The sequence below is a fragment of the Perissodus microlepis genome, chromosome 2 (assembly GCF_051167445.1).
Source record: "Perissodus microlepis isolate ML-2025 ecotype Zambia chromosome 2, ASM5116744v1, whole genome shotgun sequence".
Classification (NCBI taxonomy): domain Eukaryota; kingdom Metazoa; phylum Chordata; class Actinopteri; order Cichliformes; family Cichlidae; genus Perissodus; species Perissodus microlepis.
Genome location: NC_140462.1, coordinates 3970922 through 3997585, shown reverse-complemented (window position 1 = coordinate 3997585; position 26664 = coordinate 3970922). Strand labels below are relative to the sequence as shown.

Here is a 26664-nt window from a genome sequence, read left to right as displayed (position 1 = left end):
GGACCGGAAGGCGTTGCAGAGGGTCGTGAAAACTGCCCAGCGCATCGCCGGAGCACCACTTCCTGCCATAAAAGACATCTACAGGAAGCGGTGTCTGAAAAGGGCTGGGAAAATCATCAGAGACCCCAGTCACCCATCACATGGACTCTTCACCCTCCTGCCCTCTGGGAGGCGCTACAGGAGCCTCCGGACTAAGACCACCAGGTACCGGAACAGCTTCTTCCCCACAGCTGTCAGACTCCTGAACTCTGCCTCCTGACATCTGACCCACGTTAACACATGGACTGAACATACACACACCCACAATGGACAACTGTACCCTCAAACACACAATAATAACATGGACTGAACCACCACTCACAACCACTAGCACTTTATATAGATACTGTAGAAATTATCCACATATCTAATTTATCTTAACTGCACTACTGTATAGCTCTGTAAATAATCATTCTGTACATACGATAATTTTTAACCCTACAACTGTTTACAACTTGCATAGTTCCCATTTCTGTATAACTGTATATCTCAGATTTCTGTAAAGTTATTTATTTCATATTCTGTATAGTTTTTCATATTTATATCCTGTTCATAGCCTGTACATAGCTTGTACTCACTACAGCCTGTACATACCTATAGTTATAGAATATTCACAACATACTTCATACCGTGTACATTATAACATACCATAATAGACCCATTTCTGTAATATACTTACATATCTATATTATTGCTAATATATATTGTAATATATCTATATCACTAAAGCACTTCTGGATGGATGCAAACTGCATTTCGTTGCCCTGTACCTGTGCATGTGCAATGACAATAAAGTTGAATTCTATTCTATTCTATTCTATTCTATTCTATTCTATTCATTTTAAAAAGGCTAACTGAATGTATCGGTGTGTACTGATCCTAGGTAAATAGCACATGCACGGAATACGTTTATTTTTATTTTACAACTAATTATGTGAGAAATATGGCCGTCTCACAGAGGTCAAAGTTCATGTAAACAACTCTTCTTCAATCACTCCTCCCTGTTGATAGTTGAACTCTGGCACGGTGAAACACGTGACACCGTGAAGTTTTCCACGACAAAAATACAGTGAAAAGGGGAGAAACGAGCACGTGGAACCGATTGCCCACCGGCACCTCGAGCGCTCGCTCCCGTCGCTGCTGCTCGCCCCTGTGACAGGTAGCTAGCAAGTTTTGACATTTCTGTGAAAGTACTTTTTATGAACTCACTTGCCTACAGTATGATTTAAAAGGTGGAGAGAATGTAAGAACGTTTTTGTTTTTCTTCTTTGTAAATATGTAATTAGAAAATTAAAGGTATCGCAAATTACACCTGTTTTCAACAGAAAATAATGTTAACGCTAAACGCCTCGGCTTGTTTGTTAACCGTTCTTTATTTGGTCATTTTGGCCAGCCGTTGAAGTTAATCTGTGTATATACTGAACCATTTTGTAACTACAGTCAGAGGGGAACTGCTAACAGACCGTAGACCCCACAGCGACTTCAATGAGCTTTTTCTTTGCTATTTGTAGCAACATCCTATGTTTACTCCTGAAGAAATTGTAGACCTGAGTGACTGCTGGAGGAGGACTCACACACGAATGGATATCCGTCGGGTTCAGGGGTCGAAGATGTTTTGATCAGAAGTTGCTGTACTAATGACCATCATGTGAAAGGGCCAAGGGATTATAGTGCTTCTCTAAACGCCACCTAGCAGCATTCATTCTATTTTTGATAACCCCTGAATAAGTTAATTTATGACAAACTTTCAGTTGGCACAATGTAGAACTTAATGTTATTAAAATTTCAGCCACATGTAGCTTTCTGTGAGTATGGACATGTCTCTGTGTAGTTGGTGTTTGCTCATTGCTTTGAAGAGAGCAGACTGCACAGGCTCATTGGTTTAACTTTGTTTCCCTGGGCTGTCTCTGACCAGCCTTTTTCCCTGAACAGAGCTTGCTGTTTTAGTGTTGGACAGTCCAGTGACTGGGCTTTTGATGGCTGGTCCTGCTACTCATAACCACTCTCTGTGTGATACTGATATGATCCAGTCAACCAGGAAAAGGCCATTTGGGGCATTGTATGCTGTGCCCGAGGGGCTTCGTGAACAGAAAAGCATTGTTCTGTTGCTCTCACTCCAACTTTTAAATGTATAATTTAATTTGCAGGCAGTAACTTGCACTACATTGATCTGAAGGAGAACAGAGACACTTAAGTGGATCCCTTAATCAAACACATTGCGTTGTTTGTGTTTTAAAGCTGCTTTTAACTTTTTGCATTGTTGTGTAAGACCAGTGTTTTTTGTTGTTTTTTAAAAAGCTCCAATCATGTTTATGTCAAGATCAACAGGATTTAAAAGTTGTAGGACTCTTAAAACCAAGAGCGGGGATAATAACTGTGCTCCATACCATGATTTACATCTCAAGTCAAGATTGGACTGCCGTGTCTCGGGTCACAGGCCTTGTATAGATTAAGCAGAAATAGCTTGGGTCTTGGTGGTCTCAGTCTCTGGTGTCACATCACTGTTGTCATTTCAGGATCAGGTGTCAAGCTGGCTGTGCCATCAAAGAATGATGTTGTCAGACTGAAAACTGTGTTTTGCCATCATTGTGTGGGTTTGAATGCAAATTCCAATACTGATGTACGGTTAAAAACGTTCATAGCGCAACTTTCTCCTCTTGCTAGGCCTCACATCATTCTGCTCTACTTTTCATTTATCCGTTGCTAAAAAAGCCGCCTGATCCATTCCCTCATAAAAGAGGGACTTTGGCTGCTTAGCAACAGTGAATGCCAAGTCGGTCTGGCAGCCCATGGCCACTCCCCTCGGCATGGATAAGGTAACGTGTTGCTCTCTGCCTCACTTGATCCTTTTGTGAACTTGGGGAATGAACCTCTGCAGTGAGCGCCGCCTCTAGCTGGACCTTTGCATGCTTGCACAGGCGGAGCAGTGTGCAGCTAAGTTACTGAGTTTGTCTGAGACAGGAGCTGGTTAGATGGATTGATGATCCACTTCTGCAGCAGGCCTACAGGACAAAATCACGTTACCTCAGGGAGTGAAAGAAGTGAAGCTAACAACTGCATGGGGGGGGGGGCACTCTCACTCAGACTGTGATGTTACTGATGCACGGCTGATTCTGAACACGAGGACAGAGGAGCGGCGGGATGGCGATAGACTCTCACCCAATTGCCTGCTTAGCTGGCTGGATTTTGGACTTTGCAAGGAAAGTAGTAATTGGATTGTCTGTGAAAGGCTGAAACGAGGCGAATGGAGCTACAAAAAGTGCTTTCCAGTGCAATACAGTAAGCTTAAATGCTGACTAAAGATATTTTCTTTCTTACTGTAAATCTCTGGATGCAGAGGATGCAAATGGAGGTATTGAAAGTTAGTTTATACTGTAGCCGAGTACCTCTCCTTAAATCTTTGTACACAGTTGTGCTTCCTTCTTTGACTGTTCCTTATTTCTGTTCACTGTCTCAGTGTCTTGTAACTTGAATCTCTCAGTTTTATTTACCCATAAACATCGTCAGATTGTCAGCACCTTACATAATACGCCATGCCCAGGCTTATTTGTAACAACCAAAACAACTGCTCTTTGTCATTATTGAGTTTACAGCATTGGCCTTGAAGGTGCACTTCCACAGTTCAATGTGCACATCAGCTTGTCAGGGCTATATATTATACTTCATTGTAGAGATTGCAATGTACAGTAAGGTGTGTTCTCTCTGCCTGTTAAACAAACACATTCATCGAGTTTTTGACCACAGATCGTGCTGATAAGATTCACTGAAACTGTTGGAATTTTTTCAGCTCTGATATTAAAGGCGAGGCAGGATATGGACATAACGCCATGTTTCTTCAAAGAAATAGGCTGTGATTTGACTTCTTGAGGGTTCAAGCTTTAGTTCAGTTTTTGTGTCATCGTAGGATTTCCCATTTCAAAGAGTGCTTTATTTGAATAAATGTAACTACACTGAACCTTTTTTTAAGGTGATTGAGATATTTTTATTTAAAAAAAGAAAGATCAATATAATCTGCAGGTGTCTGCGCGACTGCCAAGTTGTGTCATACTTCAAGAAGAGCCAGGTCTTTGCACAGGGAAAGAAAAAGGTCATTTTTCTGGATTGTTTTCATAATGCTGCAAAATATCTTGGCACTAAAATACGCAAATAAGCCAAAGGCTTATAGGCTGTTTCCCAACAATGGGTGGCGGGCGCTTAAGTTAACAATGTTTTCCCAATAAAAGGATGAAAATGATGGAAACAAAAATCAAAACCTACAAGTAAAAAGCTTTACAACACAATTTATCCAATTTTATCGAAATGTAAAAAACGTCAGTAAGGATGTTTTTTAAAAGTAGCTAGTAGACTGTATGACTTTATCTTTGTGTACATCCAAGTGTTAATTGTTCTTAAAAGCAGTAGCAATGCTAAAAGCTGTTTGTGTGTGCATTTTCAAGTTGTTGGTGACCCGATGTCTGCTTTTCCTGTCATCTGTACCCCAGTGGATTTTGTAGTTGTGGCTGGCGAGCTCTGCTGTCCAGCCTGCTTGGATAAACACAACAGTGCATAGCAAAGCTGTGGAGACAGTTCATTCATGTTTTTACTCTCACATGAGCCACGGCAGAGTAAAAACATCCCTCCTAAAAGTTGGTCCATCCTTGCATTGAAGCCATTTTTGAAATCATGATTCTACAGCACTGACTGTGATATTTTCGTGCAGTTCTCAGTTTAAATATAAAATGCATCACGCTGAAAAGATTACAAATTGTTTGGGTTGGTTGTTCACACAGGCTCACCAGTTTTGCTGAGCTGTAGATTCAGTTTCCTGCTCTTAGCTGACATTAGTGGCATCGTGTGTTGTTTTCTATTTCAAGGTTCAATAAGTTGTGTATTCAGAGTTGCTCTTCTGCTTATCTTGGTTGTAATGAGTTATTTGGGTTACTGTTGCCACAGTTGGCACCAACAATCATGTCCCGTTAAAAGTCACTTGCATCGCCTTTCATCCCCACTCTGATGCTCAGGTTGAAATTCAGAATATTTGTCAAATTTCTTGGTTTATTAGATACTTGCTTTATGGAGGCGTTAAACAGGTGTACATAATGAAGTGGCTGGTCAGTGAATGTTGGTGCTTTTATGCTGTTCTTTGAACATACAAATGTATTGACAGGCTATGGTGCTGCTTTCACCAAAATGGTTTCTTTTTCTCCTCTTTTACAGAAATCCTTCCCTGGTATCAGATTTTAATGGGCTTAAGTGCTGCCAGCTGAACGCATAACTGAAGCTGTTCAGCACTTAGGATACACAAGAAAAAAAATCCCATCAGAATTCTTAAACATGGCCAGTGACCAACCTGAGAGCATGGTGCCTCCACCTCACAGTGACATAAAGCTGATCCTTTCATCTGAGACTCACCCATCCACGCCTGTGTCACCTGACTCCAGCAGTAGTATTTCGTACATGAATGTCAGAGGAGCCAGCAGCTCTGCTGACATTAACGTACTGGAACATCGCCTTAGCCAGGGCTCCCCTGTGGATAACCTTTACAATACCACCTTAACACATGGGGATGTCTTCTGTGGTGTGACTTCAAACTTGAATCAAACCTTCATTGCCACACCTGTGAATGATGGCATTAATTTCTGGAAACAAAACTTGAGCCTCATGAGCAATGAAGACGCGGAGGCTTTTATTAGGCACAGAGGGGATGAAAGTAACAATACTGTAATGTCTCAGAGTTCATGTGAGGCATCCTGGAGGGGATCCAATGAGAATGACTGCTGCTCTCTGAGCTCTGGGGAAATGGTAATGAGGAGCAATAGTTTCTGTCTGGAGGACCAGTCACTCTTATTAGTCTCTTCCCTGGAGGAATCATCCATCTCTCCAGCTGCACGTCGACTAGAATCACCTGCTGTATCGAACCTGCTGTCGACCACCTTTCTAGACGTCTGCAATAAACCCGCAGAGAGAGTCTCAGAGGAGAACACAGGCCATCCTTGTCTTGGTGTGACTTTCATTCAGGCAGACAACAAGGAGCTCCTCGATGAGGAAAATGAAATGGCAACATCGAATTGTTTTGTAGCTTTGCCAAATGAGAATGAACGGGGGCTTTTCACAACGTTTATCTGTGAAACCTCTCCAGACTGTGGAAAAGAGGCAAACTGCACCAGTGCTGAAGCAGAACCTTTGCCCCCATTTTCAGCGGCATTTACACCAGAACAAGGCAAGACCTTTGTGTCCACTCTGTCAAATACGCAGGAAATTGATGAGGGTGTTTGTACTTCCACTCCAGTGCAAAACATTGAGAACAAGATAAACGGCCTCCCCTCGTCTCCTTGCATTAGAAATGTGAGCAGCCCAGGATGTCACCCTGTTAAACAGCAGCAAATATCTGTCACTAATAAACAATGTTTAGACCCAGGACTGCCACCTACAGCAAGAAAGGCTAAGAAAATAGAAATTAAAAGGTTTCCCAAACCTGACTTCAGTCATGTAAAATCCAAAGTCGTAACAAGAGATCCACAGGAAACCTCAGTGCCAGGTACTGTGCCACAACATAAACAATCAGAAGTTAATTTGGGGAATAAACGTACTGAATCCCTGAGAAGAACCCCAAATGGTATGTTTCCTGCCAAGAGAAGAAGTAGCACTACATCTGATTCTGCCACCAGTAAAATATTTAATGATGGACAGTTAGAAGTGGATGCTGGAGCTGCTAATTTGGGATTAACAGTGACACAGTCACGTGAGCATACTGCTGTGGATGGCCAGGGCAAGAGCAGAGAAACCCCAGCAGGCCAGTGCAGTAAACCCAGCTCTCAAACAGAGGGGCCCTCTTCCAGCAAAGTATCCGAAACCTCAGCACAGCACGCTTGCAGCCAGAGCAGCTTCTCATCCCTAGAAAAATCCCTGGGTAAAAGTGGCCCCAAACCAACTCCAAAGAAGGGTGTGTCAAACAAAGCTGTGGCCAGATCAGGCTCATCTTTGGGTCAGGACAAGTCTTCTGTCTTCAAGACATGGCCTCGCTGCTCATCTGAGAGTTCGTCATCAGCGTCCAGGACACTTCAGGAGACGCAAACAACTCTAAAGTTCTCAGCTAGTTTTAACATTACTAAAGCTGACACCCACCAGAGACCAACCAAAGCAAAGAACCTGAGCTGCTCTTCCCAGAATAAACAGGCCATACACTCTGAGGACCCTACTCAAAACTCCTCCAGAGAGGTCAAGAAAATAAGCCTCGTGGTGAGTAGATGGACCATTGATTTTGAAGGTGAATATGTATGAGTGTCAGAGGTGGGGGGGCTACAGGGGGCTTTTTCTTGTGTGTTGTAGTCCATCTGGGCCAAATGCACAAGACCTGCAGACTAAGTGAAGAATTGTTCTCTTTTCAGGCAGAGTCAGCAAGAGCTCATTTGGATGATGGTAAGACTAGATGTGTACCTTGGCGACCGTCCCCTAGACTTGCTAGGAGAACACCACTTTCACAACCTCCACCTGCCAGTCCCAGACCAACCACTTTGTCAGCCAGGCAGAGACGGGGATCCCCGGGGATGAATGAAATCAGGACTCCTAAAGCTGTAGGGAAACCTCAATCCGAGCAGACGAGCATTACAGGTATGGGTCATGTTTGCTTGATTAAACCTGTTATGTTGAACTTGGTCTGTGGCAACAGTTCAGAAATGTTAAAAGTTATTCTTTGTCTTGAGGAAGCCAAAGTTCACCTATAAATTCATTAAAATACTAGACAGGAGGCCACAGTCAATGCCTTGTAAAAGTAGAACCGAGGGATTTCTTAACTGGATTTTTCGATGTTATGTAAACAGAATTGTGTAACAGGCCTTTTTAACCTTTTGGCTCAAAGCACCACAGTTTCTTTTCTTTTTTTCCCAGGAAGTTGGGCATGTAGTCCAACTGATAAAGCAGGACTATAAATATTTATAATATTCACCCAATACTTCAAGAAGAAACGACTGCAAATTCATTACTTTTCAATGTGCTTTCATACTAGAATTAGGTTGTCATGACATTTCCTTTCCACTAGAGGGTGACATTGAGCAAAGTCTGTCACAAATTATTCAGGTGTTTGTCAAAAATGGACAGCTTACTCAGCGCCATTGTTAGATGAATCCTGAGGAAAGGAGAGAGACTGTTCATCTGATGCGAAGCGGTCTGCAAACTGGAAAGTAGGGGAAGGAAAGGGAGTTTTTGAGGTTAGCAATGGTTTGAAAGGAGGACAATATTTAAACCAGTTGGACCTTTAGCACAGTAAAATGTCATGACCCATGACTGTAGAAAACAGTTGTACACACAGCTTTAAATTTAAATTGAGCTACAGCATTTTTGTTTATGGATTGTTGTTAGGATTGTTTGATTTTTAAATATTTAGAGTTGGTAAGATTGCAAAGTTCCCAAACTTATGTTTCAGTGACTGTTAAAACTGAAAGTAGTCACACTTTCGCATTCTAGTTTCTGTGCAATTGAAAGTGGTTTTAGCTTTAACTTTTAAAAATATCCTTATTTTTATCTGGATCTGACACATCAAAAATACCTAGAACATGACTCTTTATATGTATTAGTGAGCTTATCCTTAATAAAGAGGTTCATGCTGCTGACCTCATTTCCTTCCCCAGGCTGTCAGAGAGCACAGGCAATAGGAGAGCCATCCCTGGGATCTGCCTCAGCAGCCAACATTGAGCCCCAGGTCAATGGACTACAACCTCCTCAGACTCCCACTCAGCCCTCTGTTATAGGTCCTCGGTCCACCCCTGTTAGTAAACTACCACACAGGACTTTGGGGCCTTTTAGGAGCCTTACTCAAACCAGTGTTCAGCGTGCGCTATCCCAAAGCTCTGGGAATACACAAGGTGAGATTAATAAGAATTTTCTGTCGCTTTTAGAAATAGGATATTATTTCTAGAAATAGTGCCAGTATGCTGTTATATAAAGGTATAAAAACAGTTATGAACTGGTTTCTGGGATTAGCCATGATGTTTATTGGAGGGTTTTTAAGGACACACGTGGCTAGGATGATGACCTACTTTGCCCTGGCTAGGATTGGAATCTCCCCTTGGGCAGTCTTTCTCTGATTGCAATGCTCCACCTCTGCTATGATTATAGGTGCTTGACATCTTAAACATAGATTTTTCTGATTTCTTCTGAAAGGATGTAGAAACATGTTAAACATAAAGCTGAATGAATGAACGGAACCCCAGGAAACTGAGAAAATGATCTGCATTGTAAGGGTTATCTGCTTTGGAGTTCTGAACAGCCAATCAGAATGTACTGATGTGTCATGAATAGATGGAGCAATGTTTTGATGTGAGCTTCCCGAATCCTCAACGGCATAGAGCTCTCTGATTGGCTGAGAGAATATATTTGTCTAAGTCGGGGACCCCCTTGTTGGTTGTCATGGCAACGGCTCCTATTCCACTCTAGTTCACATGCAGCATTGCCTGGAGGAGAAAGAGCAGACATACACTACAACTGATGCCGTCTGAGGTGGATTAAAAGGAGCATTTCTTCTGTTTTTTGATTGAAAACCAATGGCTGGCTACACTGGGCTTCGAAGCTGCACCTGGACGGAATTTCCAGCTTATGTTTTCAACAGTTCTTCTTTACTTACACAAGGCAGTGCAGCATCCAGCTGTGACCTCACTCTCTTGACCTGCCTGCTCATTGGATCCTATCGCTTTTGCATCATCCCTTTGTTAGCTGCATTTAATGGAAAAGAGAGAAATCTGTGGAGAAGTAAGTTGGGCTGGCAGCTGACTCATTAGTGGGGTTGCCATGGTGAATTATTTACTGTTTGGGATCTTATCAATTTGGATGACATAAGCGTTTGTTTAGCGTGCTAAAAATTGTAGATTCAGTTCTTTTTGCTATTGTTTTGGTCATTTTGTCATCACCATTCCTTATAATACTCTCTTCCAATACTTAATTTACATTGTTACATTCTACATTGCACATGTTAGAACTAAAATATTCTTTGTCTCTAAATGGCTTCGAATGACTTTCTGACAAACTACTAGTGATGCTGAAGGTTGTTATACTAATTCCCAGTGAATTTCCAGAACATCATGACATACACTGCGGTATTTAACCAGTCTGTCTCTAATGCCTCCAACAGTTTCTGGAGGAGTTTCACACAAAGCAACCCCTTTCAAATCTGTGGTACTGAAAGCAAGGCTCATCGCGACCTCTGGGAAAAACACTGGACCAAGTAGGATCACACTACCACACGCCACACATATCGCAGTCTTTCATTGTAAAATGTGATTAAATTTAAGCCTTCTTTGAATAACAATTGATCACTTTTTGAACAGGGCATTGATTTTTTTTTTCCATTATTTTTTTTTATCTATCTTTTAATGACCTTGATAAATGTGACCTAATCTGTTAAAGTTTGTATAGTATGGTAACGATGCTTGATAAGCACTGTTTAGTCTTGATTAAATTAAATTGTCTCCTCCTCCTCAAACTAGTTCTAACTTAAAAGCAGTTTTCTGTTTCACAGTTGTCATTCACTCAGCAGGCAGTGTGTCACCTTCATTATGGGTCAGATTAACTCCAGCCTCTTTTCTCTCCTGGATCTTTTGCTTGTAACAGCTTTGTCTACGGTAAACAAGCCTGCTGCTTCCACTGGAAAAGGAGCATCAAATTCTATAATCGGTCCTCTGTTAAAGACAGCTTCTGCAAAACTTGCTCGATCAACGCTGGTTGGATCTGGTAAGACTCGTTTTATTCTCTCTGTATTTTACAGAATTTTTAAAGACCTCCTCACCCCTAGGACAGCAGTCCTCACTCATGCCTTATTGGCTGATCTAGCTGCTATTTAAAGAAATCTATATGTAAGTATAAATACAACGTAGACCAGGCAAACAAATTGTGCAGACAAGCTAGTGTGCTGTCTACTAATGACTAACAATTTCATATTTCCACTGCTGCGAGGAACGTGTGGCATATTAGTCAACCCAGCTTTTAACTTGAGAGTTGCTCGCTGTGATTCATACGCAGTGCTTGAAATTTCAGGGCTTCTCATCTCTTGCTGTCTTTTATGGTGTCAGTGGATTGTGTCTTTGAGCAGAAGCTAAACTGGAACACACATTAAATTAAACCTGATTTGTCATCATACTGACCTTGCCATGAGCTTCCTGTTATCTATTACTATCCCACTGCCAGGGACACAGGGAAATGGAGTAATGCCTTGGCAACTTCAAATTCCCATTGGCTGATGTTCTCATGCTTGCTCCTCCCACCCTTTTTTCTGCTCCCTAGCCCCACCCCCTCTACTCTCTCCCCTGGCATCCTGGCAGTGCTACAGCACCGCCATCATCCAGCTTGGAGATGCTGCTTTACTTTGGGAGATTTGTGCATTTTTGTGAAAAGCTGACGGCTGACTTTACAGAGGATTAAGAGATTTTTGCTTCCCCCCCATTCTGCCTTTATCACGTCTTTCAGACTGTGCCACGACCAATGGCCAGGCTTTGACCCTGTACTGTTCACAGCTGGGAATTAGATTTTGAGTTGGGACTTCTGCCATGCCGAACTGGGTGCCCTCACTTTTTTCAAGGCCATCTCAGTGGAGTAGCTGTTACTACTGCTTTATATTGATTTATTTAGTAATTTTCCATCAGACCTCATCAGTGCTGCTGTTACCTGAGGCATGATGCACTGAGAGGCACCACAGCTCGTGGTCCTTAGCCAGCACCAACCATCTGAATCGTGAAACGGGTTTTTGATTTTTAAATCAAACTGTTAGCTGAAGACTTTGGTTCTTTTGCATTGTTTTTGAGATGTTATGGTCTCCGAAGCTCTCCTTGTCCAACATCCACGTGCGTCTGACAGCCAAAGGTTTACTCCGAAATATTCAGCTGCTCTCAGGATGCAGGAAGAACACTGTGGTTTTCCAAGCAGGTCTGTCAGTTGTTTTGGTGTTAAATATTGTTGTCAGTGTTATTATGACATTTTGAGCAGTTTCTGTACTGTTGTATTTAAGCCAATCAGTTTGCCTTTCAAGTAGATCTGTGGTGTCAGTTTATGAAATCCATTTTTAGCTATATACTAATTGGCAATACAGATGGCTCCAAAGCATGTGACCCTGGGCTGAAGTATGCTAGGACTGGAAAAATTGAAGAATAATTTAACCAAAAACTGTAATAGTCTTTTTTTCTCTCTCTCTCTTTGACATTCAGTGTTTGTTTATATTATCTTCAAACGTTGATTATGTATCCAAATGTCCCACTTCCCTTCCATGCTTCCTGGGATTTCTATGACTCTTGTTTCAGTCAAATGTGCCAGGGTTATTTTGGTTCTTTATGTCTAAGTGACTCCATGGCAGTCTTGTTGTAATTGTAGAACTGCATGTTTGCTTAAAGCTTTTGTACGTTTTTTTTTTTTTTTTCTTTTTTTCCTCAATTGTGGTAAATTTGTTTTATGAAGCAATTTTGGAAGCATTTTGTATCCTTCTAGTAATTAAATTGTATCATTTCTTTTTTTAAGGTCTAATCTGCTACTGTATCACTGATTCACAAGTATTAAAACTCGTGCATTTTTCTTATTTTCATTCATTATCATACTATTAGAGTTGTGCCCCTTACTGTATTAGCCAAGAACTGTAACAAGCCCCTGATTGTGAGGGGTCTCATCATCCTTCATGCTTTGTGCTATGATGTGATATCTCCTCACACCAGCAGAGCACAATGCTGTGGAGTCATTAAATCTCTCTGTTTAAGTATAGAAGTTAGATACAGTTGGTGCAGTTATTCTTCTTTGAGTCTGAAGTGAAATGAGAAGCTTGTCATTATTTTGTATTTAGACACTTGGATGAGAATAGCTGTAAGTCCTGTGTTGCCATGGAGCAGTAGACAAAGAAGGCGATTATGTGCTTATGTAAAGGAAATTAAATGTCATGTGGGTGCAGATTTGTGTGTTTATGTAAAGCAAAAGTGACACGATGCTTTTAAAGCATTGTAGAAAGGTTTAATAGTGACTCGCTGACAATACGTTTGTTAATATTTGAATATTTAATTAATGTTTTGAGTTTGTATTAGTGTTACACTGGGTCGTCATCACAGGAGAAAAGTGAATGCTTCACTGAAACATAGTTTTACAGCCTGAAATGTGTAAATGTATGAAGCAAATGATACAGTAGATAATCTTTTTCTTTCTCTTCTACACAAGCACGTTTATATAACATGTTGGTGAAGTTGAGATGTTCTCTATTTGTTCTAGTTTCCAGCCAGCAGAGGGCGTTGTAATTCAAACAAACCTCTGCTAGGTTTGTTAAAAGCATTGCAAAACACTTCTAGAGTTCCAATTCAATTTAGTACAACATTAAAAAAATCTCAGAACTATGAACAAAATCCATATTGAAATACTTGGCCAAAAAGTGTTTCATGTTTTAACTTTGTTTACAAAAAAGAGAGTGTAGACATTGAAGTCTGTTACATGTAATTCAAATGGACGGAATGTTTGTAAGACGTTAAAACTGAAAACAAAAGCTTGGAAATTTAAAAACATGTTGGGATTTTTTTTAACTACATATTTCCATTATTTCAGGAAAAATGTTTGAATGGTCTTGAATCATCTGAGTCCCAAACATCAGTCTTTTATAAACATAACTTAGTCAGGATCACAAGTCTTGTGGTTCCAGCTACACGATGGTGACAATTGCTAACCAAACATCGAAATATTTAGAATCTTTCCGTGAATGATGCAGTATGTCCTTTTTTTTTTCTTTTTCTTTTTTTTTTGGCTATTTGATAGCCTCAGTGAAGAAAGGACAGGAAAGCGGGGGCAGAGAGAGAAAGGCAAAGACATGCAGCAAAAGGCCGCAGGTCGGACTCAAACCCGGGCCGACCGCTCTCAGCCGTATGGCATGTGGTTGCCCGCTCAACGCACTGAGCTAAATCAGCGCCCATGGTGCAGTATGTCTTAACAGTTGTAACACATGTAGTTGTTGCAGAACAAGACAGGCATTTTGTTTGTCTTAAAGGCTGTGCCCGACGCTCGTGCTGAACAGTTTACTCTGGCAGCCGTAAAGTAAGCTGCACATCCGGATACAGAGCTTTGAAAACTCGAGTCTGTCTGTATGACGCCAACATTTTATGGCTGCAGAATGATGAATCTGTTTTTATATAACTCTAGTTTCTCAGAGCAAGATTGCATCGATTTCATCCCTCCAAAATTTGATTAATGAATGAGTTGCTATCACAATGTTTAATTTGGTTCAAAAATGACACTCTTACATAAAAGTTCAAGATCAATGTGACTTAATTCAAAAATGTATATCCAAAAGGTCAACTTTACTGACTTTCATGACTATTGTTCAATGTCTAAACATCAACCTGAGGGAGGCTTACTGCTGAAAGGTGATAATTAGTCCCAGAGTAATGAGTCCCACCAGCAGCTGCATGTAGTAGCAGTATATTCCAGTCATTAAAGCTGGGATTCCTGATATGTCCCAGGCTATTTTCAGTACTATGTTATGAAACTGTCTCTTAAGAGCTAGCATGATATATAAACATGTCCATTAGTATCATTGTAATTGATGTTGGAGCTTTTCTTTCTTTTTCTTTTTTTTTTTTTCCCTCCCCCAAAACAGCATGTGTAGTGAAATTTTCAGTCAGGTGTTCCTCTGTTATAGTAGAGTAAACGATGTGAACTGATGGTAGCTGTTGCATATCAGTGATGTATGTCTAAGGCTGATGTAAATCAACGCTGGCCTTACTAAAATAAGCTGTCCTTGGAGACCAGTGCCTGCAGAGCACTAGACTAAAATCTAATTGTATTCAGTGAATCTATTTTTTTCTTTTTTCCCTTTTTCCCTTCGGGGCCATCAGAGGAGCAGCACTGGGATTCATCAGACTGCCTGATTGGACAGATGCATGCATAAGTGCTTTGACTCGGGCCTTGTTGCAAATGTGCGCCTGACATGAGTGTCGTGATTTGTACTGTATTGTCAGTTCACCTGCAGTGATTATGGAGGGCAGTTTGTTGATGATCGGGGTTGTCACGACACTAAAGTCCTTATTTTATTTTATTTTTTTCCCACAGTGGACAAGAACAAATCCAAAGCTGGCTCCCACCAACAACGCCCTCAACAGCAAGCATCACAACAGAAGCAGAGCAACAGGCCTCAGGATGCAGTGCCAGCGAGTCTTACAGAAGTTGACAGAATAAACCAGAACGTCCAGCAGCTCAAAGGACTCCTGAGAGGCAGTAACTGTAGATTTGAAGCACTCTCCATAGTCTTGCAGCAAACATTGACTGGGGTAAGAATTGATTTATTTCATAAAAACACTTTCATTTGCAGTTTAAAGTATATTTTATGACACACATTTGGTTAGTTTTGAGACATGGCAATCATTAACCAAGTTCAGTGAGTTCAGCTCACAGTAGTTTCTCATGATCATCTGTTCAGAGTAGAAACTAATGTTGTCGAGCAGTGAGTTTGACGTTCCAGTAAAACACATAAAAAAATATTGCTCTTCATATTAAGCTAATAATTTTTCTGCACATACGAGTCCATTGTGCTTGAATCATAACTACAAGTGTTGTAACATCACATTGTGTGTTCTGACAGAGGGGAAACTTAATGGCATTACTGTTTCCAGGAACAGCACGGGGACTGAATGTGTGAGAGGTTGAACAAGGATATACTGGGATGTTGTCCAGTATTAAACAGTCCTGCTGTTGTCTTTTGTTTTGGTGTGTAATAGTTGTAGGTGTGGCTGCATCCCAAAAGTCTCCCCTTAAAACAAATGTCTTATGTGTAGCTGTAAATGAGTTCATAGGTTGTACAGGTAGCCAAGCATGACTTGCTTTGCACTTAAATATGTATGTTTAAACTTGCTTTTATGCTTCTTTAGCTTCTAGGCTCATGGTTATGATTACTGCAGGGCTTTTGCACATCTATCCTAATAGTCGTACTCCACCCAACCATCAAACTGCCTTATTTAGTTGTTGTCAGAGCAAAACTATGAAGATAATGTAAGTGAAATTGTTTCTTTGTTTGAATCCATGTGTTCTTAAAGAGAAGAAATACTATCTGCAGGACACAGTGTTTCAGCTCTCTGGGTTGATTCAGTAATGCCCTTGTTTGATTACATCATGTGTTATGCATCAGTGGCAAAAAGTCTGGTCTGGTAGGATTGTTCTCTCCTGGTCACTTTGTGTTTTGCAGTGGTCAGACGCTGATATGTTCGTGTCTGTAAATTTTCATTTAGCACCCCGGTGCTGTAAGCTCTGTTTGTTGTGGTGTAGTTAGGGCGCTCTGCAGCTAACAGTAGTTTCAGAAAACGAAGCCACTGCTTCTCTCAGCTGTAATGCACGCAGTCACCTTTGAAGTTTTTTCTCCTTTGGCCTTAATATCAGCAACTGCTTTTACTTCTGCCTTACTCCAGATTTTGACACCAGACAAATTTATCGTTACTGCAGTTACGACAGAGTTCATATTTGGCCAAGAGAAACCTCAGAGGACTCGAGTCTAGGGGACATTTTTGTCTCCATTTAACATGATTCATCATTCCAACCAATCAAAAAAACAGCAATAACTTCTTTAAAAGCTTGTGTGGTTTACTGCACATTATTTCCCCCTGAATTAATTTTTCATTACTTTTGATAATGTCTGAAGTTTATCTGCTAGTTTGTGGAAACATCTTCTAGTTCTTACTGATCTGCAGTATGAATTCTTCCCCACAGAAATAAAAGCCAGAAGGTGGAGCATGTTCCTGAAGTATGGAGTCATGCCTTTCCTTATTCAGGGTGGAGTCAGTTTGGTGCAGGTGTCCAACTCCGAAATTTTTCAGGCTTTTCCCACCACTGCCTCTCACCATTTCTTTCTCCCTACTTACCCCATGCTCCCACAAAATGGCTAAAACTCTTTCGGTTCGCTTAGTTTGAAAGGCCAGTGTCCAGTAGCACAGATAAGTTATAAAGATTTAATTTAAGTGATCATTATTTATTTATTATTAGTTTGTACCTGAGAAGTTGATTCACTGGACAGCCTCAGTCTAGCCAGAATTTTAACCCTGACAATGGATGTGGTCCACCTGGTGATGAGCACTAGAAATTGGCTTCAAAATGATTTATATATATTTATTTTAGTAGCTTGTGAATATTTTTAAATCTAAACTTCTTTTTTTTTGTTTACATGAAAACATAACAGATTTTTTTTCATGTGGTCTCAGTGCAGTCATGAGGAAGACATTTGGAGCAGAATGCGTTTAAGTCGCTGCTCGTGTCATGTGATGTAATGTGACAGCTGGTATGAGGCACAGTGTGTGATGTTGTGTCACTGATCTTTGCCTCTTTCCCCTCTGTTTGGACGGCTGGGTTGTGAAACTGAATGCATCAACAAATATTAAAAACACGCTCGTTCCTCTAGGATACAAAAGTCTCCTCCCACTGAGTCAGTTTATACTATTGCATGTACTGCTTCTTTTTGCTACCCCTATAGGATGATACTATTTAATGCTAATGCTTGCTGTATATCAGACGCAGGGACTTGCCTTTTATATGTAATCTGAAGTCACTGAGGTTGTGAGATACAGATCTAGTGATTTTTGGATGTCGGGTGTATTAATGTTCAGATGTGTTACGCTTTGAAATCTGGTGGTCACTGATCATACCAAGAATAGCTAGCTGGACCTGGCCCTGACACTTTGAGAATGCCCCAGCTGTTGACTTGATATGGTTATGAACAGCAGCCAAACGCTAAGCGAGGACTGTTTCTTATCATCTGGTTGGATGGGGTGTTTGCCATGCCTTCTCTTAACACTTTCCCCACCAGACTGTTGTTTTGACAGGGTGAAAGAGAAATGCTATAAGATTGGTTTCCTCTTAGCACAGAAATGGAAGCACATTACAAAAAATCAAAAATATGACCTTTATTTATTTAGCTATTTATAAAAAATTTTATTTATGCTCTGTTTGCTTGTTAAGTCTCAATATTTCCAGGAGACGGGAACGTGATCTACATCAGTCATGGTCTCAGTTGAGCTTCGTGTCATCCTACACCTGACATGGATCATAGTTGTATACACGAGGGACATTTCTCCTGTCTGGATTAGGCTATAAGAGTTGTGCAGTGCAGAGGCTTGTGCTGAGTAATGATATCAAATTAAATTAGCGAAAGCATCCACTGCCTAACAAAACAATCTGTATTTTGGATAATGAAGGAGATTTTTTGCTTACACTGTAGGGCTGCATGGTAGCAAGTTGGGGTTTTTATTGTTGTTGTTCAATTTCTGGGTGAAAATCATGTGAATAAAGAAGAATAAAAGGGCACTGCTGCATTGTAGTTGATGGGAACTGAATTCAAAGAGGAAAACAAGTTGAACTGTAGACATTTTCTATACTGCCAGCTAGTGAACAAATAATATTTGAATGCTGGTGAGCAACACGATTTACAGTCAGTGAACATAAATCCTGTTGCTCACACAGAAGCTGGAAATTTCCTCTGTCACAGCATTGTATCATCACCTTATAGGAAGACGGTGCCTGTGCAGCCTGTAGCTCTACAGCAGGATGTAATATAATTGTGCAGAGGGGTGATTTAATCTGTTTGGATGAGTAGTGGGGGATGGTGGTAATGAAGCCTCTCCGTGTATCCCATGGGTAGGTCACTGCACAGCACAAGTCCTGCTCCAGCAGCCTGATGTCAGACAGCTCTGAAGAATTTCTGTTTGCTCCACTCCGGCTGCCTTTACTGCTGTCTTAAAGTGACCTCACCTCACTGAGGAGGCTGTTCTCATGCACACTGTAGCCTGCCCCTTCTGTTATTTTAGATGGAATACGGTAATGCACTCTGCAGTCACTCACCACAGCCAGGGAAGCGGCTTTTTCAGTCCTGCCTCAGATGTAGTCAGAGCAGTCTGGGAGGAGGTGGCGCGCCCACCTGGACCACTGTCTGTCCTGGAGTACGCAGGGGGGGGACTCCAGCACCCAAGCCTCTGGCTGAGGCTGGACAATGGGCTGTTCTGGCAGCAAAGCATGCCTTAGTGCTCCCTGCGCTGCAGAGAGGGTAACTAGCTTCTACATTGTTCCATTCTGCAGTGAGGAATAGATGCAGGACAGGGTGAACATGTATTTGCTAATGTAAACTGATCAGTGAGGTGATGTTTAGCTTGTCTTACTTGCCTGATTTTTCTCATATCCATAATTAAATAATACCAGGTATTCGGTGTGCTGTGCACAGTGTCAGGTTGTTGATGTGAATCGGGACAGTAAGTGAAACGTAATAGACGGGAGATAAACAGTTTTTGGATCATCTATGCGTCAGTTTGAAGTCTAGCAGGAGCACTGCAGCTACAGCACAGCCTTTCCACTGCAAAACTGACTCAGAAAGAGAGAAGTAAGGGAGTTTCTTCTCTCTTTTCTTTTTCTTTTTTCAGTTCCTCTCAGTATCACTTGTTCTGGCTTTTTCTTGTTAGCTGCGTATGCTGGTGGTGGTTGTTGTTGTTGCTGCTGCTGCTCTTGGTGGTTTTTGTGTGTATTTCAAATGCAGTATTTTAGTAGGAAAACTGCAGTAATTGGATGATTGCATTACTTGCATTTCCCCTTTTGTAATCTTGACTGTCACAATTTAGTCTTGTTACTGTGCTGGAATAAAGCTGCAGAAATAAATGCACGAGTATGTGTGTGTCTGTTTACCTTTTTCTTCCCTGCAGCGCGATGAAGCCACGCAGCAGTGCAGGGAGCTGTCCCAGGAGCTGGTCAATCTTAGAGAAGAGCTCGGTAAGTTGGGTCACCTTGGCTTCATGTTAAGTGTTTGCAGTGTTTAGCTGTGTAAAGAAACACTGCTGGTGCAGGGTTTGCATTTAGTTACTTTGTCTGGATTTTTATTTTTAATCCCTTAGGTTTAGATTTTTGTTCAGGTTGGTAGAAATTAAGGAACTCTTTAAGGGTGATTTGACTTTATCTTTAATGCCATGCCCTGTTTGCGGTCACGGGTTAACTTTTATATGTGTTTCATGACTAAAGATGATCATTTCCAGATGCAGATAAAGCTTTGACCACACAGACTGTCCATGCAGCACTTTCTTTACTTAACTGTTTTGTCCACTGAAAATCAGTTGCCAAGGCAAGTAGTTGGTTACGTTTAGTCTTTTTTTGTTAGGGATTTCCATTTCCCACAGCGTGGCAGTCTGACCTCTGAACCCACACAGGAGGGGCTGGTGGAATGCCACACCACATGAGGCCTTGTGAATTCTTGGAGAGAGTGATCCATGTTTTATGTCCAGCTTAAGTGCTGTCAAACAGGCCCGAGCACACTCAAACATAGCTCACACACCAGCCTTTATCTCTTTTACCTCAGGCAGCAGTAGTACTGTGGCCCCTCCCTCACAGCCGCAGGACTTCCACATGACTGCTCTTATATGCTGAGCGCTGTTGTATTTGCACTGAAACACATTCTTCATTTCTGGGAAGCTACATTCACCTCAGGCAGACTTTTTGTAAACTTGTTTGGATGTGTGAAGTTGTTGGAATTATTTTAGGAATATTGTCTCTCTTTTAGTTAATTTCCTTGTATGCGTACTTTGCAGATTCTCTACTTATCCAAGGAGCAATTTGTTGATGGTATTTTTGCATTGCTTCCAAACCCCATCTCACCCAAACTCTATGAGCCACAAGATGTTTTATGTGGAGGGGTTTGGACATTAAAGTCACATGACTGCAAAATGCTTTGCTCCTCTTTGTTGAACTATACGTGCCAAAGCCTGATAGATTGTCCCTTCGTTTGCTTGTCATCTGTTCCTGGATCTGCTGCCATTATTCCACTCTGAATAAGGCATTCTCAGGCAATGAAATGTAATTCCTTGACTTTCCTTTTTCTATTTTTTTTTTCATTTGGTTTGGGAGATTACCTCACTGTGCAGTGACACCCTGAGAACATCAAATTGTACCTGCCACACATGTGTCACTACAGAGCAACATCTGGATTCAGCATTTGACAGCCACTGCTGCAGGTGCACATAGTTGCAAGTCCTGAATGTTTGAGGTTTTTTTGTCATTCTTATTAGTGTTAATTGTACAATAAATAATACATTATTGTATTATTTGGTTCAGTCTGTTACTCTTGTTTTGGATCAACTGTAACCTACATAATTTCCTTAGGAACTATTAAAGTATTCTGATTTTAGAGGAGCACAGCCTGTTTGACATGGAAGAAGTTTTTGTTCTTCATAACTGTCTTAACACTATCGCAGTCTCTCTGTAGTGCACTGACTGACCTGCCAGCTGACAGATATTTGCACTGTTTGTGCACAGACACTTGAACTGCAGACAGTTTATGGAGTTTGCTTCTCTCACCCACTTCAGCCCAGATATAAACACTTGCCAGTGGAAACAGTTTGGAACTTGTCAGGCTGATTTGGAGATGGAAAACAAAAGACATCAATGGCAAATAAAGGATAAAATGGCCAATGATCATCTTGGAAATGGTTTAAGAAATCTGCCTTGAGATGTTGTGAAAGAATTTGGACTCATTTCTATTTCTTCTTGTGTCTGGAAATGACATGCAGTGTAGCTGGCATCAGCACTCGAGTGTGAGAGGCACCTCCCCTTGAAAGTCAGTTTTTCCATTCCTTTTTGGAGAGCATTTGGTGACACATGTTCGCATCAACGAGGACTTTGCTAAAAAGGCTTTTATTAGAGGACACATCAGATTTCTTACAGTTACTAATGAAAATTTTCCTCTGACTTTGCAGCTGTACAGACTGATATTTAATAAACAGAGTAGCTGAATACAATGCAGGCTGTCAGCTTTCACCAAGATAAAACTTTATCCTTCCAGTTTCCTCTGTTCATTCATCTGAGCGTCTGGAGAAGGAGAATGAGGAGTTGCGTGTTGATCTGGAGGATGCACTGCACAAACTGCAGGAACAGCACCGTAATGACCTGGCTGAGCTGGAGCAGAGGCTGCAGGCCTACTACCAGGCTGAGAGGGACAAAGTTCACCATGCCTACCAGGAAGAGGCAGACAAGTCCAAAACTGTCATGCAGCAGCAGGTTTGTCTCTACAGCACCTTCTGATTCTTATTTTGGGAAATTTTAAGATGATTTACAGCCTACATTGTCTAGTAGTCAATTTTATTCAATCCTGTGGGGAAAATTAGCTGACTTTTATGTTCTGTTTAAAGATTGAAGAGCTTAAAGCAAATCATGAAGCCATGAAGTTGGACCTTGAGAAAAGCCATGAAGAACAGCTGCAGTGTGTTAAACAGCAGTGTGAGATGTCACTGGAAGGTGAGAGAACAATCCAAATATATTCATCACCTGCATAATGCAGGCATTAAATATTGGAACATTTGTCTTTGTTTTTATTCCATGCATTTTCATTGTGTTCATTTCATTTTGTGATACTGGAATCTGCAAACCTTTCAGAGCTCAGGAAAGTCCACAACCAGGAGCTGGAGGCTTTGGACAAAACCTTAAAAGATGCTGAAGCCTCTCTCTCTGTGAGCTTCCTCTTCTGCTTTTTTAAGTCCTCTTACAACAGGACTGTAGCTTACTTTGTAATGGTTTGCTCAGTCTTTGTTGTGCTGTACATCCACAGAGTCAAATTGAGGAGCTGACCTCAGAGAATAGTGCTCTAAATGAGAGGCTAACTGCTGAGGAGAGGAAGAGGAAAGAGCTGGCTGAAAACAGTCAGGTACTCTGTGCTTATTATAGCTCAGATCTGATACAGAAGCATCTTGTGACTCTAGTGTCGTTTTCCCCCTGAGCATGAAAGGTGCAACATAGATTTAAGATAAAATGGGAACAGATGCAAAAATGTCTTCATATTTTCTTAGAGGATTTCATTCTCGAGTCTGCAATGATTTGTTTGTTCAGTAATTAACCCTCATTAACTCTTCTCTACTGTATGAATAGGTGTGAATTGAAATGAGTTAACTTCTGCTACATATGCACTAGATTCCCCCGCCCAGAGTTAATTTTCCTGCAGTGCTGTTGTACATTAAGGCCGCCACTCCTCACTAATGTAAAGTGGCTCTAACTGTACTCTGTATTGTCCCTCAGCATAGTTATTTAGGCGAACTACCTCACATTACCCCGTCACTCCATATTTGTTATTAATACACTTATTCAGAAAAAAGTGGCACAAACTGCAGTTCAATAAAACTACACATGATCAGTAATGGAGTGCTTCATTAACCACCCCCCCACCCATATATGGTCTGTAATTATTATTATTATTTATTTATTTATTTATTTTTTGGCTTCATAAAGGATCCTAAGCAGTTTCCCTCTACTTTTTTCACTCACAGAAGGACCCTCGCACTCTGTATCTGGAGCAGGAGCTACAAAGTCTCAAAGTCGTGCTGGATATCAAAAACACGCAGGTCCACCAACAGGAGAAGAAGCTCATGGAGATAGACAAACTGGTCAGACGATAAAGAAACTTAAAGTTCAGCACTGCTGCTGAGACTTTCCCTTTTAAACTCGCTCTTTTCATTCATTTTTTTTTTCCAGACAGAGAAAAATGTAAAGTTAGACGAGAGCCTTAAAAAAGTCCAGCAAGAGAACGAAGACCTCAAAGCCCGCATGGAAAAGCACGCTGCTCTTTCAAGGTAAGAGTCCACCATATGGGTTCATAGTGATTAATTCCACAGAGTGAAGCAGCTGAACAGCTGCCTCAGCTCAGACTCATTTTAAATTACTGCATTCATTAAGTGTAATGAACACCAAGCTTTTTTTCTGTGTGCCAATATAATTCCTAACCTCTAATGCACCTCCACTTTATTCCAAAAACGATCGATCACGCCACCATCCTGGTGCCGCAGCTACTCACAAAGATTCCAAATATGTATTGAAAAGTGACTCATATTCCCTTTTCCATCTGAGGAGGTCAGTGGGGTTGTAGAACTGTTTTTTTGGAATTGCTTTTACGACCCTAATTCCAAATAAAAGTTGGGATGCTTTGTCTTATCTTTGTTGCCGCGCAAAGGAAAATGCCAAAAAGGAATATTGTATGGCTGAGGCCGTCGGTGAGCACAGCATTAAAAACAGGCCTGATTCTGTGATGGAAGTCGCTGCATTGGCTCACGAGCATGTCTAGAAATGACTGTCTGTAAACTCACCGGGCCTCCACAGCGTCCCAACGTTTTGTCAAATAGGGCTGCAAAACTGACCTTTATGCCTTCAGGTGGAAGTTACTGAGATTCAAACTCATCCAAATATAGAAAACACACACACTTCAGGTGTGTGTGTGTGTGTGTGTGTGTGTGTGTGTGTGTGTGTGTGTGTGTTAAATTAAAGTGTGTACTTCGGTCATCAAAAAATGGAAGAGGCCTGCTAAATTGGTAAAGTAATTCTCAGAAGAAGGCAGCAGTGATAATTTCATGGTTTCATCCAGGAGATGAAGCTGCATCACGCCTGCTCGACTACATATTTCAGGATGCCAGTTTGAGCTCTTGTTTTCAGAGCTGGGGGCACATCCGAGTAAGCAGAGACTTTATTTTATAGAGTCGACTGACCCAGAAGGCATCTAGCTGGGCATCTATTTTCCTATTTTTGCATATTTGAGTTGTGAATGCACTTTGTTGCCAAGTACAGTGATCTGATTGGTCACATCTGTTGATTTGGATCCAGAAAATTTGAAAAATCAAGCTTGGTTTGGAAAAAATAATAATAGGTGTGTCCAAAATAATATTATTGAAACATAAAATATTTATACAGATTTTGTGCTTCTGGTGTGTAACGGCCTTTAGTCTGTGTCCAAATTTGACATAAAGTCAGTTGTGATGTAAAGTGCAGCGCAGATGTCTAAAGATCTCTTAGGTTAATATATTAAAGTTTCTAAAACTGTAAAATTGGAAGGAATCAAGTCTAAGAATGTGTTTATTAATGAAACTTGTCAGAGAAACACAAAGACACGAGACACTGCTGAAGAATTTTAGATCCTCCTCCTCTCAGCATACGGAGGTCAAGGGAATCTGTCTGGAATGCTGACCCCATTTCCAGAGAACTGATTGGCCAGTAGGTGTTGTTTTCATACGTGGTACCTGCATATGTGGAGCAGGTTAGCCTTGCAGCACAAGTGACTGTCACAGTACACCCCAGTAAAAAAAACTGTATACGATGAAATGCTTTGTTCAGGCCTCGGCTCGTCTCTGACTCTGTGTTGATGCACCGCAGGCAGCTGTCCACAGAGCAGGCCATGCTGCAGGAGTCTCTTCATAAGGAGTCCAAGGTGAACAAGCGTCTGTCCATGGAGAACGAGGAGCTGCTGTGGAAGCTCCATAATGGAGACTTGAGTAGCCCACGCAAGGTGTCTCCCACCTCCACCTCTCCCTCCCACTCCTTCAACTTCCAATCACCTCGCAGCTCTGGCTGCTTCTCCAGCCCTCCCCTGTCACCCAGATAACAACGGGCTCCTGCTTCCGGGAAGCAGAACACTGCATTTGAGTTATCCCTCTGGACTTAAGAGCCATCTTTGTTTCCTTTGCATTTAGCAAAACATCAGCCTGACCTTGGCTCATTCAGAATGAGATGAACTCTGACACTGCAGAAATACAGGAAAAACAACACTGCACAGAAGCACTTCATAAGGAAGGCCACGATGCTTGCCTTTAGAATTTGATTCTTTGGATGGAGGAAAGAGGAAATCTCAGGACTTCTATGTAATGAAACACTTTGTTATTTGTAGAGGCTTATCTTTGCTGAAGCTCGGCATACACACACAGTACATGCAGTGAAATACATGCATGTGTACATTTGCAGGAAAAAGAGGAAAAAAAACAATAAACTTCTTATGCCGATTTTTTCTTTTTAAATTACTATTATTTTCTTTCTATAAAACTAATAAGTATGTTCAGAATTTCCTTGGTTATGTTATTTTTAAAGGTTTTTGTTTTTTTGGTAATAGTTGGGTTCTGGATCATTTGTGGCCTTGTTCGGTTTTGTTTCAATGTTTATTTGACCGAGGGACCAGTCCAAGTCTCTTTGCATGTGTAGCCCATACCGAAGCCTCCTAACACAGCTTTAAAGTCAACGTCTGTGCAAAGAGCTGACCAGAAGCGGCTTTGCTCATCTGTGTCAGAGACTGTATCTTGGAAATGTCTGAGTATTTTGTGTGGAATTTGTATAATAGATGTGCTGATCCTGTTTGAAATAATCTATTAATAAAGTCTTGTATTAAACTGAAGCTGTGAAATGGATTGTCAGTCAAAACTGGTAAAAGTGGTACCCACATTTTATGATGAAGCTCTACTCGTGAGCTTTTCTAAGGAGATATTGAAGTTATGTTTTTTGTCATGTTTAAATGCCAAATTTCCCTCACTCTAGTTGACTGAAATGCTATACAGTGTATATACTGGGTCCAACCTGTTAATGCTTTTATAAACCACAAGCATTCATTCATAATCCTAATCCAAAGTATATTTCAAAATCCTAACCACCAGTAACTTTTCAACAAAGTGGAAATATCAGCAAGTGTTGCACTGGATCAAAATAAGCTGCAGGCCTCAGATCACATTCCACATACGGAGCACATTAAGACGTCCGCCTGGCACACAGCTCCTCTTCAGACAGAGCGGGACTCTGACTCCTGCCACTCTCCTTTCTGTTTTTTCTTACAGCTTCATTACTCGGTTTAAATGAAGCCTAACTCTAATTAGTCAGGGATGTTTGATTTGGTGTCCAACA

The 26664-nt window shown here is 41.2% G+C and overlaps 1 protein-coding gene across 3 annotated transcripts; it reads left to right on the top strand.

Annotated features, from left to right (window-relative positions):
- The first annotated feature begins 1072 nt into the window (after nt 1-1072).
- Nucleotides 1073-26164, top strand: mtus1a (microtubule associated tumor suppressor 1a). 3 transcript variants are annotated; one of them, XM_084940826.1, is made up of 15 exons: nt 1073-1198; nt 5236-7257; nt 7407-7629; nt 8646-8879; nt 10142-10234; nt 10621-10740; nt 15070-15287; nt 19686-19752; nt 21812-22026; nt 22158-22263; nt 22402-22475; nt 22574-22669; nt 23286-23402; nt 23491-23588; nt 25156-26164. In XM_084940826.1, the coding sequence occupies exons 2-15, from the start codon at nt 5353-5355 to the stop codon at nt 25382-25384; spliced, it is 3795 nt and encodes a 1264-aa protein (XP_084796952.1). In that variant the 5' UTR covers nt 1073-1198; nt 5236-5352; the 3' UTR covers nt 25385-26164. The 3 variants fall into 3 exon arrangements, 2 of the variants coding, with proteins under 2 accessions (XP_084796952.1, XP_084796943.1); XM_084940817.1 differs by lacking the exon at nt 1073-1198 and adding an exon at nt 2897-3318; XR_014801438.1 differs by lacking the exons at nt 1073-1198; nt 22402-22475; nt 22574-22669 and adding an exon at nt 2897-3318 and having other exon boundaries at nt 25156-25268.
- Nucleotides 26165-26664: the final 500 nt, after the last annotated feature.